General features: G+C 40.8%; 1 protein-coding gene across 1 annotated transcript; it reads left to right on the top strand.

The window, feature by feature from the left end:
• Nucleotides 1-5,047: 5,047 nt before the first annotated feature.
• Nucleotides 5,048-11,993, top strand: LOC120034434 (mitochondrial dynamics protein MID51-like). The gene is made up of 3 exons (XM_038980994.1): nt 5,048-5,121; nt 9,665-9,926; nt 10,134-11,993. Exons 2-3 carry the CDS (start codon nt 9,876-9,878, stop codon nt 10,959-10,961), a joined length of 879 nt encoding a protein of 292 aa, XP_038836922.1. The 5' UTR covers nt 5,048-5,121; nt 9,665-9,875; the 3' UTR covers nt 10,962-11,993.
• Nucleotides 11,994-16,859: the final 4,866 nt, after the last annotated feature.

Genomic DNA, 16,859 nt, shown 5'->3' with positions numbered 1-16,859 from the left:
AACGTGGGGCATTGGCTTCTGTTTCTGTTTGTTTAAGATTATGATTTTTTGAAAGAATATAATTAGTTGTAAGCCTTTGGATAAGATTGCTGACAACGCAGATTATTGAGCCTCATTTTCACAAAGGGTAATTTAGCAGACAAAGTACTCAGACATTCTTAATGGAGACAAACAGTATGTGATTGTTTGCGAGCTGCAAGTTGTGAGATTTCACCACTTAATGGCGTTTGGTTCCCCGATCTCAGAAACAACTTTGATTAGTTATGTGTAATTCCTAAGTAGCTGTTTCTTCAATTACACAACAATAAGAATGTAAGAATATTTATGATAACGATAAAAACAAAATGTTTATATTTTGTTATTATATTATTTGATATTGAATACTGCACTGTTGGGTAGGGCAAGGGCAAGTTAAGCATTTCAGTGTACTTGGGCATGTGACAAATACAACTTGAAACCACCAGCAACATGGTGCCCAGCCCGTATAGGCATATAAGACACGATTTCAAGTGTCACGTATGTGTGCACCAAACACAAAACAAAATGTTACATTAAACAAATGGAATGCATTTAACATTGAAATGCATAATTAGCAATCATAACAAAGTACAGTTTTCACCTTGTCTCTCTACACAAACAATTTACTTCTCCAATGGCCAAATAACAAGTATCCAATCTCAGGTTGGACCAATGAGAACATTCCACACGTAGCTATAGTTTCAGGACTGACATTCCTAACAGATGTTGAACTGAAAACCAACTATTTCCATTGATAATTCCCTATTGACCTATTGACTCTATTGACTTTCAGTACTTTTGACCTCTCGTCCTCTGCGTCGTGTATTTATCTTCGACATATTCATACACCTCCAATCATCTTTGTGGTTCAATTGGAAAGGTGAAATGTCAATGTCATTCCCATTTTAGTACATTCATCAGCCAAAACATTACACCCACTCTGTATTCAAGTGCATGCTGTGTCTCAACCGATGGCGGTCTCAACATAAACCTCAGATGTAAAATAGGATATAAGCTACAACATATGCGAAAATCTGAGTTCACACATTTTTAGATAATTGACGTTAAAGGTATAAAAAAATAATATTAAAAAAAGGGCAATTTTTTTTCCTTTTTTGTTTTAAAGAAATGACCAAATAGTTTGCCAATCCTGTTTGTAAGCTTTTAAATGATATCAAACTGAGCCATTTATCTTTTCAAGAGATAAAGCCATACAGTGGATGTCCCATGGTATGGTATACTCTGGCTCATGGCATGGTATACTCTCCCCTCTCTCATGAATCACATTTTGGGCACCTCTCTCCTGAATGTTTTGCCATTCAGGTCCAAAAATTCCCTTTCTGACCACTTCTACCATGGGCAAACATGTATGGAAAGTTTTGTTCAAATTAAAAGGGGTGCGGTCAAAGCTATTGAAATCGAATGGAATGACCCTATAGTTTTGTTAGTAGAAGCCCCACTAAATATACTCAGATGGTTAGTTTCTATTGAGCTCCATTAGATTTTTTTTTTTATCATGTAAAAAAAAATACCTCAAAGTCTGTGGTATTTTGGATGGTTCTCTTATGCCGGGTGTACACTACACAACTTACACAACTTTCAAAATCCTAACATTGCTGAGCCTCTAAGATAGTACTGAGGTGTACCACACTGGTCGTAAAGGAAGTCCAGTGGACTTGTCCACCTCCAAAACAAATGGCAACAATAATCATTCCTTGCCATGTGTAGGTTCAAATACAATACAACTAGTAAAATGCTCCAATCATGTGTTCCGGTAGTATAATATTTCAGAATAAATCGGTAGGATAACTGGTCCTTTTGAGTACCAATACCAGCAACAGTCAGTCCAGCTACAATCAGTAAGAAGGTTAGAGACCTAACCAATAAAATTACCCTTGACAATAGCGACATACAGTGGGGCAAAAAGGTATTTAGTCAGCCACCAATTGTGCAAGTTTTCCCACTTAAAAAGATGAGAGAGGCCTGTAATTTTCATCATAACTATGACAAACAAAATTAGAAAAGAAAATCCAGAAAATCACATTGTAGGATTTTTTATGAATTTATTTGCAAATTATGGTGGAAAATGAGTATTTGGTCACCTACAAACAAGCAAGATTTCTGGCTCTCACAGACCTGTAACTTCTTTAACTTTAACTTTAACTTTAACTTCTTTAAGAGGCTCCTCTGTCCTCCACTCGTTACCTGTATTAATGGCACCTGTTTGAACTTGTTATCAGTATAAAAGACACCTGTCCACAACCTCAAACAGTCACACTCCAAACTCCACTATGGCCAAGACCAAAGAGCTGTCAAAGGACACCAGAAACTAAATTGTAGACCTGCACCAGGCTGGGAAATCAAACCATCGTTTGTAAACCCAATGGTAAAGCAGCCTCTCTCGTGGTACTTGTTCCCATTAGTTGGGTTTGATTTCCTGTCGTCACCTAATATCCACTTTACATTCGTTCTTATTTACCTCCCATGCCCTTTCAACATACTTGAATAATGAAATAAATATATCAAATGTCTTGCATTATCAGAATGTCCAGCCAACATGGACTTATATACACTGTATATGCCGATTGTATTATTATTTTACCCATACCTGCACATTCCTAACATCTGCCTGTCGTGGCTGTATCCCCCTCAGGCTGTATCCCCCTCAGATTGCATACGGAGGGCGACGGGGCGGGGACGTAGCGCTGCAGGGGAGACCGACCTCCTCTGGGTCAGGATGCGCCTCTCCTTACAGGAGAAACTGTGGGAGTTCTATCAGGAGCGAGTGGCCATCCCCGCTGAGGAGCAGGACACAGCCCGCCGGGCCGCCCTGGAAATCTGCGCTGAGCTGAGGATCTTCCTGCACTGCAATCTGCCCGACATGCCCCTCCGAGAGACCACTATGATCAACAACACAAGCATTCACAGATACATGGCTCTTACATTACACTCTGTAATTAGCCTACACATAAATAGATTAAGTTGTGTTATTCCTACAGACGTTGTTTGTACGTGTATAAGCTCATAAAATGTCATTTATAAAAGTAGAAACTAGTTTACCTCAATACCGAATACACTTCAAGATATGCACGCTCCGTATGATGCAGCGATAGTCAGTGAACAGCAAGTTTTGTTGTACCACACAAACAAGGGTTGGCTATAATATGTACCTAGTGATTCCAATTAAGCAATTACATTTCCTGTCTCTCAATAGACACTGGGTGAATCTGAGGCAGCCTCTCACTGCAAATACTCTCCCTAATGGAATGGCCAATGTCAATGTTCAACAAACGTTGGAACTCTTTTTAAAGGTTTTCCTTGGTATTCTTGATTATGATCAATAGTGTCCAGTTCTGAAATATTGGAATAGCTCAGTGAATATTTTACTTATCTTATCCCGAGGGCTCCCGAGTGGCGCAGCGGTCTAAGGCTCTGTATCTCAATGCTAGAGGCATCACTACAGACCCTGGTTTGATTCCAGGCTGTGTCACAACCGACCGTGATTGGGAGTACCATTGGGCGGCACACAATTGGCCCAGCGTCGTTAGGGTTTGGACGGGGTAGGCTGTCATTGTAAGTCAGAATTTGTTCTTAACTGACTTGTATAGTTAAATAAAAATCCCTATTTTAGCAAATTGCCAAAAAATGTCCATACCTCCAGTCAAAGTGTCAAATATGTTTGATGAGCCTCCTGAGGTTTCAAACCTATATTTATACTCTGATGCATGTTTTTTCTTATTGTGTACATAGTAAAACCCATGCCTTGTTTCCCTTTCCCCCTTTAGTGGGAACTGTTCTTAACATATGGGTCTGGCCAATGTAGTTTCACTTTCAAAACTGGTGCTTTACTAAATCTCACTGACCACACCTACCTGAAGCCCCCTGAACTCAGCTGCCCGAAACCCCCCTGACCTCTGACCTCAGTTGCCCGAGACTCCCTGACCGAAGAAGGCCTCACCAGCCTTAGACAGACACACCTTAGACAGGACTGTGCTGTACATTTTTATTGTAAATCAAATACAATTCTAGCCATTTTTTTAAACCTTTTTTTACTTTAGACATATAGTATTCAACATGCCTCCTTTTGTCAGTCTTTCTATTTGGAGTTGTGCTCTTCACAAAGGCACCTAGCCAAAACGTGGGGCATTGGTTTCTGTTTGTTTAAGATTATGATTTTTTGAAAGAATATAATTAATTGTAAGCCTTTGGATAAGATTGCTGACAACGCAGATTATTGAGCCTCACTTTCACTAAGGGTAATTTAAAACAAAATGTTACATTAAACAAATGGAATGCATTTAACATTTAAATGCATAATTAGCCATCATAACAAAGTACAGTTTTCACATTGTCTCTCTACACAAACAATACACTTCTCCTTCTCTACCCCAGGAAAATAAATTGTGCAATTTCTGAGAAAGAACTTAATCCTGTCGTTGAACACTTCATGAGTGAGCACCAACAATTTTACAAAATAGAACATGTCTCAAGTCATCATACAGAGGGCAATTAAACACAAAATGGGCTTCACTTTCTATTAACCCAAGATCACATTATACGCACATTTTTCTTCTTCGGGACTCTGTTGAATCTACCCATCTCTGGTGCCAGAGGGAGTGTGCCGTATCTTAGCTGCTCACAAACTGACCAATACATATTAATATGAGTTTGTTTTATTATATGTGTTACATTTATCCTAGTCGTGTCCTTGTAATCAGTGATAATGCTAGAGGTGATAAAACAATTTCCCAAGTTGGGATCAATAAAGTAATACTCCACTCTCCTCCAGCCTACTCTGGTCTACTCTACTCATATAGTCCTGTTATTACTTTGGCTTATGATCTTATTCACATATGTTTCTTATACGACTTCTTTATAAAAATGCTTTATTCCATCATAGAAATGTGTAGGTTTGTAGGCTAAATAAGATTGAGTGCTGTAATCTCACATTTCTCAACCATAAAAATACTTCAAACCGGATGTAGTAACTCCAGTGCAAAAATAGGTAGCCAATATCTTCCTGTTTGTCATGCTGACCCCGGCGTGGGGGGAACTTTGTCTGTTGTACTTTTAAGGATAAACCTTTGAAATAGTTTCTCAAACGTAAGTTCAGCGTTCTATCTTGACAATGTAAAATGTTGTTCTGTCAATATCCTATATTTTTATTTAATTGATTGTGAGTATCAGTTCCTCAGTGTGTAAGGTCAGCGTCGTTCAGCTTTGTTCCCTTTGATTGGCTAGTAGCTAAAAGTATATATTTTTAAAGCAGTTAAGGTTAGTTAGCTTTTTACTGTAGTACTAACGTGATTTTTTTTATTTATACTATTAGCCAATTAAAGGGAACAATGCTCATGCTACTGGTTTTGCTATTCTAGTAACGTTATCAAGCTAATTGTTAGCTCACTTATCGTACTGTCTATACGGACAACGGGGCAAAAGCAACTAACGTTTGCTCGCTAAATTGTTAACGTGTGTTCGTTTGGGCTAGTGCTATCGTAAACTATATAGCTAGCTAATGTCCGATTTAAGGGGTTAGCTAACTCTGTATCTTTGGTGTATTTCATGTGTTGCTCTGGTCTGACACTGCTGCATAGCTGACTAAATTCAACTCACGATTTCAAGTTGAGTTTAATCGGCTAGGCTGCATGCAGACTAGACAGGCGTAACATAGCTAATGTTAGCTAGTTTGCAAATTAACTTGATGACTTGTTGCTAGCTAGTAGTGCCACTAATCGGTACAACGACCACTGAATCTACAGCAGCAAATGACCAGTTTCATCTCTTATCTCATCAATATTCACAATGGTTATCTAGCTAAATTTGCCCAATAAAATTTTATTGGTCACACACACATGGTTAGCAGATGTTATTGCGAGTGTAGCGAAATGCTTATGATTCTAGACCCGACAGTGCAGCAGTATCTAACAGTTAAAGTTAATATCTAACAATTCCACAACAAAATCTAACACACACAATCTAGTAAAGGAATGGGATGAGAATATATAAGTATAAAATATATAGATGAGCTGTGACAGAGCAGCTAAGATGCAATAGATAGTGAAGGATACAGTATATACATATGAGATGATAATGCAAGATCTGTAAACATTATTAAAGTGATTAGTGTTCCATTTATTAAAGTGGCCAATGGTATCAAGTCTGTAGGTAGGCGCCTCTGTGCTAGTGGTGGCTGTTTATCCATCTGATGGCCTTGAGATAGAAGCTGTTTTTCAATCTCTCTGTCCCAGCTTTGATGCACCTGTACTGACCTCGTCTTCTGGATGGAAGCAGGATGAACAGGTAGTGGCTCGGGTGGTTATTTTCCTTTATTTTTTTTGCCTTCCTGTGACATTGGGTGTTGTAGATGTCCTGGAGGGCAAGTAGTTTGCCCCCGGTGATGCGTTGTGCAGACTGCACCACCCTCTGGCGAGCCCTGCAGTTGTGGGCGGTGCAGTTGCCATACCAGACGGTGATACAGCCAGACGGGATGCTCTCAATTGTGCACCTGTAAAAGTTAGTGAGGGTTTTTGGTGACAAGCCACATTTTTTTCAGCCTCCTGAGGTTGAAGAGGCGTTGTTGCCTTCTTCACCACACTGTCTGTGTGCATGGACCATTTGTTTGTCGGTTATATGTACACCGAGGAACTTAAAACGTTCCACTTCCAATTTAATGATGAGTTTGGAGGGTACTGTGGTGTTGAATGCTGAGCTGTATTCAATTAACAGCATTCTTACAAAGGTATTCCTCTTGTCCAGATGGGATAGGGCAGTGTAATGGCGATTGCATCGTCTGTGGACCTATTGGGGTGGTAAGCAAATTTGAGTGGGTCTTGGGTAACAGGAGGTGATATGATCCTTGACTAGCCTCTCAAAGCACTTCATGATGACAGAAGTGAGTGCTATGGGGCGATAGTCATTTCAGTTACCTTAGCTTTCTTGCGAACAGGAACAATGGTGGCCATCTTGAAGCATGAGGGACAGCAGACTGGGGTAGGGCTGGATTGAATATGTCCGTAAACACACCAGCCAGCTGGTTTGCGCATACTTTGAGGACGCGACTAGGGATGCCGTCTGGCGAGCGTTAACTTGTTAAAATGTTTTACTCATGTCGGCCACAGAGAAGGAGAGCCCACAGTCTTTGGTAGTGGGCTGCGTTGGTGGCACTGTATTGTCCTCAAAGCGTGCAAAGAAGTTGTTTTAATTTGTCTGGGAGCAAGACATCGGCGTCTGCAACGGGGATGGTTTTCTTTTTGTAGTCATTGATTATCTTTAGGCCCTGCCACATACGTCTTGTGTTTGTGCCATTGAATTGCGACTCCACTTTGTCTCTATACTGACGCTTTGCTTGTTTGATTGCCTTACGGAGGGAATAACTACACTGTTTGTATTCGGTCATATTTCCAGTTGCCTTGCCATGATTAAATGCAATGGTTCGCGCTTTCAGTTTTGCGAGAATGCTGCCATCAATCCACGGTTTCTGGTTAGGGAAGGTTTTTATAGTCACAGTGGGAACAACATCTCCTATACACTTCCTTATAAACTTGCTCACCGAGTTAGCGTATACGCCAATGTTATTGTCTGAGGCTACCCGGAACATATCCCAGTCCACGTGATCGAAGCAATCTTGAAGCGTGGAATCCGATTGGTCAGACCAGTGTTGGATAGACGTAAGCATGGGCGCTTCCTGTTTTAGTTTTTTGCCTATAGGAGGGGATCAACAAGATGGAGTCATGGTCAGATTTGCCAAAATGAGGGTGGGGGAGGGCCTTGTATGCATCGCAGAGTAGCAGTTGTCGAGTGTGTTACTTGTTCGTGTACTGCAATCGATATGCTGATAGAATTTAGGTAGCCTTGTTCTCTGATTAGCTTTGTTAAAATCCCCAGCTACAATAAATGCAACCACGGGATACATGGTTTCCAATTTGCGTGAAGTTCCTTGATGAACGTCTTGGTATCCGCTTGCGGGGGGATATGCACGGCTGTGACGATAACCGAGGAGAGTTCCCTTGGGAGATAATACGGTCGGCATTTGATTGTGAGGAATTCTAGGTTAGGTGAACAAAAGGACTTCAGTTCTTGTATGTTACAATTACACCATGAGTCGTTAATCATGAAACATACACCCCGCCCTTCTTACCAGAGAGCTCTTTCCTTCTGTCGGCGCGATGCACTGAAAGAAAAAATTGCATTAAAGAATATTTAATTGATCTAAAGACATGTAAACTCAGATTTACTTGCCACACGTAGCTATAGTTTCAGGACTGACATTCCTAACAGATGTTGAACTGAAAACCAACTATTTCCATTGATAATTTCCTATTGACCGTTAGTACTCTATTGACTTTCAGTACTTTTGACCTCTCGTCCTCTGCGTCGTGTATTTATCTTCGACATATTCATACACCTCCAATCATCTTTGTGGTTCAATTGGAAAGTTGAAATGTCAATGTCATTCCCATTTTAGTGCATTCATCAGCCAAAACATTACACCCACTCTGTATTCAAGTGCATGCTGTGTCTCAACCGATGGCGGTCTCAACATAAACCTCAGATGTAAAATAGGATATAAGCTACAACATATGCAAAAAATCGGAGTTCACACATTTTTAGATAATTGACGTTAAAGGTATATATAAAAAAAAAAAAGGCAATTTTTATTTCCTTTGTTTTAAAGAAATTACCAAATAGTTTGACAATCCTGTTTGTAAGCTTTTAAATGATATCAAACTGAGCCATTTATCTTTTCAAGAGATAAAGACATACAGTGGATGTCCCATGGTATGGTGGGGTATGCAAAATGAATCACATTTTGGGCACCTCTCTCCTGAATGTTTTGCCATTCAGGTCCAAAAATTCCCTTTCTGACCACTTCTACCATGGGCAAACATGTATGGAAAGTTTTGTTCAAATTAAAAGGGGTGCGGTCAAAGCTATTGAAATCGAATGGAACGACCCTATAGTTTTGTTAGTAGAAGCCCCACTAAATATACTCAGATGGTTAGTTTTTATTGTGCTCCATTAGATATTTTTTTTATAAGGTAAAAAAAAATACCTCAAATAAAGTCTGTGGTATTTTGGATGGTTCTCTTATGCCGGGTGTACACTACACAACTTACACAACTTTCAAAATCCTAACATTGCTCAGCCTCTCACATTTAACGACTATCTTTTGTGTCGTTTCTTTGTCTTCCCAACATATTGGTGCTCACGCTAAACAATGTGGCACAAACCAGGAGGGGTCAGCACTACAAGATTCTCCACTTGGTCGTGAGGATTCTCAATACGGTCTGATCTCAACTAAAGAAATGGTGTAGCGTATTCCCGGCTTTAGTAGTAGGTTACTCTCTGTAGGAGAGGATCGTTTGTAATCCCAATGGTAAAGCAGCCTCTCTCGTGGTACTTTTTCTTATTAGTTGGGTTTGATTTCCTGTCGTCACCCAATATCCTTCTTACTTTCGTTCTTATTTACCTCCCATGCCCTTTCAACATATTTGATTTATTTATTTCATTACTAAAGTGTCTGGCATTATCAGAATGTCCAGCCCACATGGGCTTATATACACTGTATATGCCGATTTTTTTATTATTATTTTACCCATACCTGCACATTCCTAACATCTGCCTGTCGTGGCTGTATCCCCCTCAGACTGCATGCGGAGGGCGACGGGGCGGGGACGTAGCGCTGCAGTGGATTCCGACCTCCTCCGGGCCAGGATGCGCCTCTCCTACAGGAGAAACTGTGGGAGTTCTACTAGGAGAGAGTGGCCATCCCCGCTGAGGAGCAGGACACAGCCTGCCGGGCCGCTCTGGAAATCTGCGTTGAGCTCAGAATCTTCCTGCGCGGCAAGCTGCCCGACATGCCCCTTCGAGAGATGTACCTCAGCGGCAGCCTCTACGATGACCTGCAGGTAATTAGAGGGTAGTAGTAGAACAATTGTAATATCCCCCCGGGGGAAGGGGATTAAGGATAAAGATATCACTTCCCAGGCTTAGGAGTGTTGTGACCACAAACAATGCTTTTTATCTCCGTGCTTTTCTCTGGGTTTGAAATGTTGTGGTTTACAAGAATAACACTATTTGCTTTCTCTGACTCTTTCTCTCCCACTCTTTCTCAGGTGGTGACAGCGGATCACGCTCAGCTCATGGTCCCTCTGACCCTGGAGAAGAACCTGTGGTCGTCAGTCCCCGGTGAGGACACCATTATGAATGTTCCCGGCTTCTGGCTGATTCGCAGGGAGAACCTAGAATACTTCCCCCGAGGCAGCAGCTATTGGGACCGCTGCATGGTAGGAGGCTACCTCTCCCCCAAGTCTGTCCTGGAGGTGTTTGAGAAGCTGGTGGCGGGCTCCATCAACTGGCCGGCCATCGGCAGCGTTCTGGACTACGTGATCCGGCCGGTGGTTCCCTCGGAGACGCTCACCCTGGAGGTCCAGTACAAGACGGACCGCCATCTTTATGTGGACTTCCTGCCTCTGCTGGTGATGGACGATGGCGCCTCGCTGATCGCCAAACCACACAGGCTGGCCGCCGAGCGCCACGAAAACCTTTGGCGGCAGAGCTTCCGCGTGGCGGAGACTGTGCGCCTGCGGGCGCTGGACCAGGAGGACCGGGGCTGCCGCTGCGCCTGCCTCAAGGTGACTAAAGCTGTGTGCAAGCTGAACCCCGCCCTGGCGCGCCTGTCGGCCAGTCAGCTCACCAGCGCCATACTGCTGCTGAGTGAGAAGGAGGGCGACTGGACCCAGGAGGCGCTGGCTGACCGCTTTCTGCAGTTGCTCCGCTCGCTCGTGGGACACCTAGAGGCCGGGAGGCTCCCCTGTGCCCTGATCCCCAAGGTCAACCTGTTCTGTGAGCTGACGCCAGTGGAGGTGGATGAGCTAGGATATACCCTCTACTGTTCCCTCTCTGACCCAGAGGGACTCCTAAGGACTCCTCATTCTGACTGAGTCTGGTCATGGGTTCTAGGGTTTAGGACAGATGGTATATAATTCAAACTAAGGTTCCATAGATTCCATACTGCAGAAAAGGATATAATATGTAATTCATATGTGTTTCAGACCTGGACCATGTCCCCTATGACCACGTTGCTGTGTGATCGATTCAACATTACGTCTATGGAGTCGCTGTTTCGTCAATCAATATGTTTCTCTTGTACTTTTTTTATTTGCGTAATTATGTTTGTGATCAAGTAGAAATGCAAAATCAACCACTTTAGTTTGGGGGTTTAACATATTTTTGACATGCAAGCCATATCTGCTAAATTCAAATACAGGATCATCCAAATACCAGTTAAACCTCAGATGATGAAACCAGTCTCTTCATAATGGTGCACGTAAGCCATTTTATAAATGGTACTGTTCAGAGGGGTATACTACAAAGCATGATCAAGGAGTTAGCCAGCTAACTTGCCTAGATATCCTAAAAAAAAAATATTAAAAAATGTTGAAAGATAATCTTCAAATGGGCTTGGTCTAAGTTAAGCTTTCTTAATGAAACAAAAAAATCTACAATTATTTCTGGTTTATCAAAGTTGAACCTGCTTCATAGTATACCCCTTGGGTTAGGGCTCAGTGTTTGTTGAATTGGGGATTGCTTCATTGGCTAATATTATGTTACCATAATATTATGTAACCAATTTGGAATGAATGGTGTCGGAAAAATATATTTATTAAATTATATTTATTAAATTATAATTTGTGGGAATGGAAATTGGGGTCTATTTGAAATACATTTTGTTAGCGCCATCCTCAGATTGCAGGTCTTTCAAATGGTGAGATTATGATGGGTAACATTAGTCTAATGCTAGTTAATATCATGTCTGAACAGGGGCATGAAAAATCTCTGTCAAATGAACAAGCCTCAATAATCGGCTCTAGCATTATTGGTCTCTACATACACTACTGGTCAAAAGTTTTAGAACACCTACTCATTCAAGGGTTTTTCTTTTCTTTTTTTATTATTTTCTACATTTTAGAATATTAGTGAAGACCTCAAAACTATGAAATAACACATATGGAATCATGTAGTAACCAAAAGATTGTGAAACAAATCAAAATGCATTTTGTATTTGAAATACTTCAAATAGCTACGCTTTGCCTTGATGACAGCTTTGCACACGCTTGGCATTCTCTCAACCAGCTTCACCTGGAATGCTTTTCCAACAGTCTTGGAGTTCCCACATATGCTGAGCACTTGTTGGCTGCTTTTCCTTCACTCTGCGGTCTGACTCATCCCAAACCATCTCAGTTGGGTTGAGGTGATTGTGGAGGCCAGGTCATCTGATGCAGCACTCCATCACTCTCCTTGGTAAAATAGCCTTTACACACCCTGGAGGTGTGTTAGGTCATTGTTCTGTTGAAAAACAAATGATAGTCCCACTAAGCCCAAACCAGATGGGATGGTGTATCGCTGCAGAATGCTGTCGTAGCCACACTGGTTAAGTGTGCCTTGATTTCTAAATAAATCACAGACATTGTCAACAGCAAAGCACCCCCACACCATAACACCTCCATGCTTTACGGTGGGAAATACACATGCAGATATCATCCGTTCACCCACCCCCCGTCTCACAAAGACACGGCGGTTGGAACCAAAAATCTCCAATTTGGACTCCAGACCAAAGGACAAATTTCCACCGGTCTTATGTCCATTGCTCATGTTTCTTGGCCCAAGCCAGTCTCTTCTTATTATTGGTGTCCTTTAGTAGTGGTTTCTTTGCAGCAATTTGACCATGAAGGCCTGATTCACACAGTCTCCTCTGAACAGTTGATGTTAATTGAACTCTGAAGCATTTATTTGGGCTGCAATTTCTGAGGCTGGTAACTCTAATGAACTTGTCCTCTTCAGCAGAGTTAACACTGGGTCTTACATTCCTCTGGCGGTCCTCATGAAAGCCAGTTTCAGCATAGCGCTTGATGGTTTTTGCGACTGCACTTGAAGAAACTTTAAAAGTTCTTGGAATTTTCCTTATTGACTGACCTTCATGTCTTAAAGTAATGATGGACTGTAATTTCTCTTTGCTTATTTGAGCTATTCTTGCCATAATATGTGCTTGGTCTTTTACCAAGTAGGGCTATCTTCTGTATACCACCTCTACCTTGTCACAACACAACTGATTGGCTCAAATTTAAGAAAGAAATTCCACAAATTAACTTTTAACCAAGAGTGTGCAAAGCTGTCATCAAGGCAAATGGTGGCTATTTGAAGAATCTGAAATATATCAAATATATTTTGATTTGGTGTAACTTTTTTTGGTTACTACATGATTCCATATGTGTTATTTCAAAGTTTTGATGTCTTCACTAATATTCTACAATGTAGAAAATAGCAAAAATAAAGAAAATCCCTTGAATGAGTAGGTGTTATAAGACTTTTGACCGTTAGTGTATATAGCTTACTATTTAGCTGAGACTTGGAGGCAGGGTGCTTATTACACTCTGACATGAGATGCCAGTTCAGATGGACAGATAGTTTTGGTGACACCGTCAGTACTGCCACAAGGTAAATTGTCTTAAGCACTGTTGTGGTCCACGAGAAAACAAGACCAGTGAGTGGGACATGGCAGGGGTTGTTATTCTACTGCAGGGCACTTATAGTACTGTAGAATGGTATCGTACAATTTGTGCTGTAGCCAACTCTTCTCATCATGTATGACATTGGCATGGCAAGGCTAGAAGAGTTGCTTACACTCCATACAGTATGGGACCAGGTTACACTTAGCCTACGCTACCACTGTGTAAATGGATAGAATGTAATATTGACCATGTGAGCTGGCCCTAAAGCAAATAAATGATTGTGTAACGACTGAAATCTTGACATTCTTGGATTAAAAAAAAGATGTTTGTTGCCCCACTTTTTTTTTTGTATAGTTCTTGAAGTGAGTGTTTTGGTTCAATTCAGTTCAACTTGCAGTTATTTCTGAAATTGTAGCAAACTTTGCAAGGTTGGAAACCAGTGGAGGCTGCTGAGGGGAGGACGGCTCAATAATGGCCGGAATGGAGTGAAGGGTATCAAACACATTCATGTGTTTTGATTCCATTCACTGCATTCTAGCCATTATTGAGCCGTCCTCCCCTCTGCGGCCTCCACTGGTGGAAGCACCCACTATAAGGCCTATTGTATAAATCACAGAGGTTTCTATCTTCACGGGATTTAAGTTGCGGATGATTTGTGTGTTTTCTAGGACTCCTCCCACAAAGTTGTTGAATGAAAGAAGGTTGAGAAATAAGAATATATACTTTCACGTTAGGTAGGTTTGCCGTTTGCATGAGTAAGAATACCAATGTAGAAAGTTAATCATACATTGAGTTATTGTTATACACCATCTTTGTACTGATGAAATGCTTGACCTATATGTTCATTCATAGGTCTTTGTTAGGTAAAACTGGTTGTTGCATACCTTGTGTGAAAATTCTGCCATGACTTTCTCTTACTCATAACACAAAATGGTTGGTGTGCATTTGCAAATTAAACTTTGTGATAGTTGGGATGTTAAGCTGAGAGCAAATTTATCAAAAGCAGAAGCACCTCTGTCGGTCGCTGTGGGGGGGAAAAATTGTTTACAGTTGCACATAGTGTTTGGCTTTCGGGTCTGAACTTGCTTCAGTGGCCCCTACTGGTATAAGGTAACTCTTGCTCAGTCATGATACAGTGTCTTCAGAAAGCAATCATACCTCTTGACTTCTTCCACATTTTGTTGTGTTACAGCCTCAATTCAAAATGTATTACATATATATTTTTCTCACCCATCTACAGACAATACCTCAAATGACAAAGTGAAAACATGTTTTAGAATGTTTTTGCAAATGTATTGAAAATGAAATACAGAAATATATAATTTACGTAAATATTCACACCCCTTAGTCAATACATGTTAGAATCCGTTGGCAGCGATTACAGTCCAGTGTCTTTTCTAGGTAAGTCTAAGCGCTTTGCACACCAGGATTGAACATTTATCTGCACTTTTAGTTTTTTATTCTTCAAGCTCTGTCAAGTTGGTTGTTAATTATTGCTAGACAGCCATTTTCAAGTCTTGCGATAGATCTTCAAAATGATTTTTAAGTCAACTGTAACTAGGCCACTCAGGAACAATCTATGTCGTCTTTGGCCTTGTTTTTTAGGTTATTGTTCTGTTGAATGGTGAATTTGTCTCCCAGTGTCACAGGAAAGCAGACTGAAACAGGTTTTCCTCTAGGATTTTGCCTTTGCTTAGCTCTGTTTATTTTTTTTATTAAAAAAAACTCCCTAGGCCTTGCCGATGACAAGCAGACCCATAACATGATGCAGCCACCGCCATGCTTGAATATATGAAGAGTGGTACTCTGCGATGTGATGTTTGATTTGCCCCAAATATAACACTTTGTATTCAGGACATAAAGTTGATTTATTTGCCAAAGTTCTTGCAGTTTTTATTCAGTGTTTATTGCAAACAGGATGCATGTTCTGGAATATTTTATTCTGTACAAGCTTTCTTTTCACTCTGTCATTTAGGTTAGTATTGTGGAGTAACTACAATGTTGTTGATCCATCCTCAGTTTTCTCCTATCGCAGCCTTTAAACTCTGACTGTTTTAAATACACCATTGATAAACCATCCAAAGTATAATTAATAACTTCACCATGCTCAAAAGGGATATTCAATGTCTGCTTTTTTTTTTACCCATCTACCAATAGATGCCTTTCTTTGCGAGGCATTGGAAAACCTCCCTGGTCTTTGGGGTTGAATCTGTGTTTGAAGTTCACATCTTGACTGAGGGACCTTGCAGATAATTGTGTGTGGATTACAGAGATGAGGTAGTCGTTCAAAATGTTAAACACTATTCTGCATAGAGTCCATGCAACTTATGTGACTTGTTAAGCACATTTTACTCGTGAATTTATTTAGGCTTTCCATAACTAAGGAGTTGAATACTTATTGACTCAAGACATTTCAACTTTTCATTTGTGGAAAAAGTCTAGGGTTATGAATACTTTCTGAAGGCACTGTATATGTGGCTCATTTCTCAAAGAGCTACCTTGGCTGAGGACACGTGGGCTATATTCCAATATCCACTTCATCATACCACTTATTTGGAATGCATGCCCAACCCTATACATTGCTTCATTCTTAGTGGTATGTTCGTGTGGATATTGGAACAAAGGCGTGTTCAGTTGGGAGAGACATTTCCCTTATTATGATAGTTCCATTAACTTTACACTTAGACACAAGGTATTTATCTTGGTGCTCACTGTGTGCATTTGTTAAGGGCTCTGGTAAACCCACATTGAAAGACAGCCAGGGTTAATCTGGTGTTGACCGAGTTCATGTCCAGCAGACAGGGATTTAAACCGGGTCAGGTGGCAGCTATAACCATCCCATGCTAAGATGTCCAGTGTTCAATCACAAGCCTTATAGATTGTTATGCAAATATGCATCATTATTCCTAAATTATCACTTTGCTCCTCTGTGATTGATTTTTTTTTCTATCTTCCTAATTACCACAATATTGTCTCACACAGGTAGTCTTCTGCTAGGAGTGGAGGGTGTGCTTTGGTACAGTAGTGCATTATACAAGAAAATCTTTGACATGTGGAGTTTAGTATTTTACTACTTATTGTACATTTGTAACCAAAAAAAAGTGTTTTGCAATGCTACCACCACAGTAGTGTTCTGAAGTGCTTCATTCTGGATGTACTGAATTCAAGGGACTTTCTAGAAATAGAGGATGTGTGTGTGCAGATTTGTCTTTGTTTGCAGACCTGACTTCAACTATCATTTCTGTGCTGTTGGGGTCATTTTGCCATGCAGGTTTGTTACATCTTATGAAGCCCAAAGTAGACAACTACATCTACCTTGTGGATTTCAGC

Source organism: Salvelinus namaycush, chromosome 41, assembly GCF_016432855.1.
Source record: "Salvelinus namaycush isolate Seneca chromosome 41, SaNama_1.0, whole genome shotgun sequence".
NCBI lineage: Eukaryota > Metazoa > Chordata > Actinopteri > Salmoniformes > Salmonidae > Salvelinus > Salvelinus namaycush.
This window is presented reverse-complemented; position numbering and strand designations above follow the sequence as displayed.

Excerpts from the sequence above, each read along its gene's own strand:
- LOC120034434 (XM_038980994.1), top strand. The coding sequence starts at position 9,876 with ATGCCCCTTCGAGAGATGTACCTCAGCGGCAGCCTCTACGATGACCTG. Across the intron at positions 9,927-10,133 it reads GCCTCTACGATGACCTGCAG|GTGGTGACAGCGGATCACGC; the intron begins GTAATTAGAGGG and ends ACTCTTTCTCAG.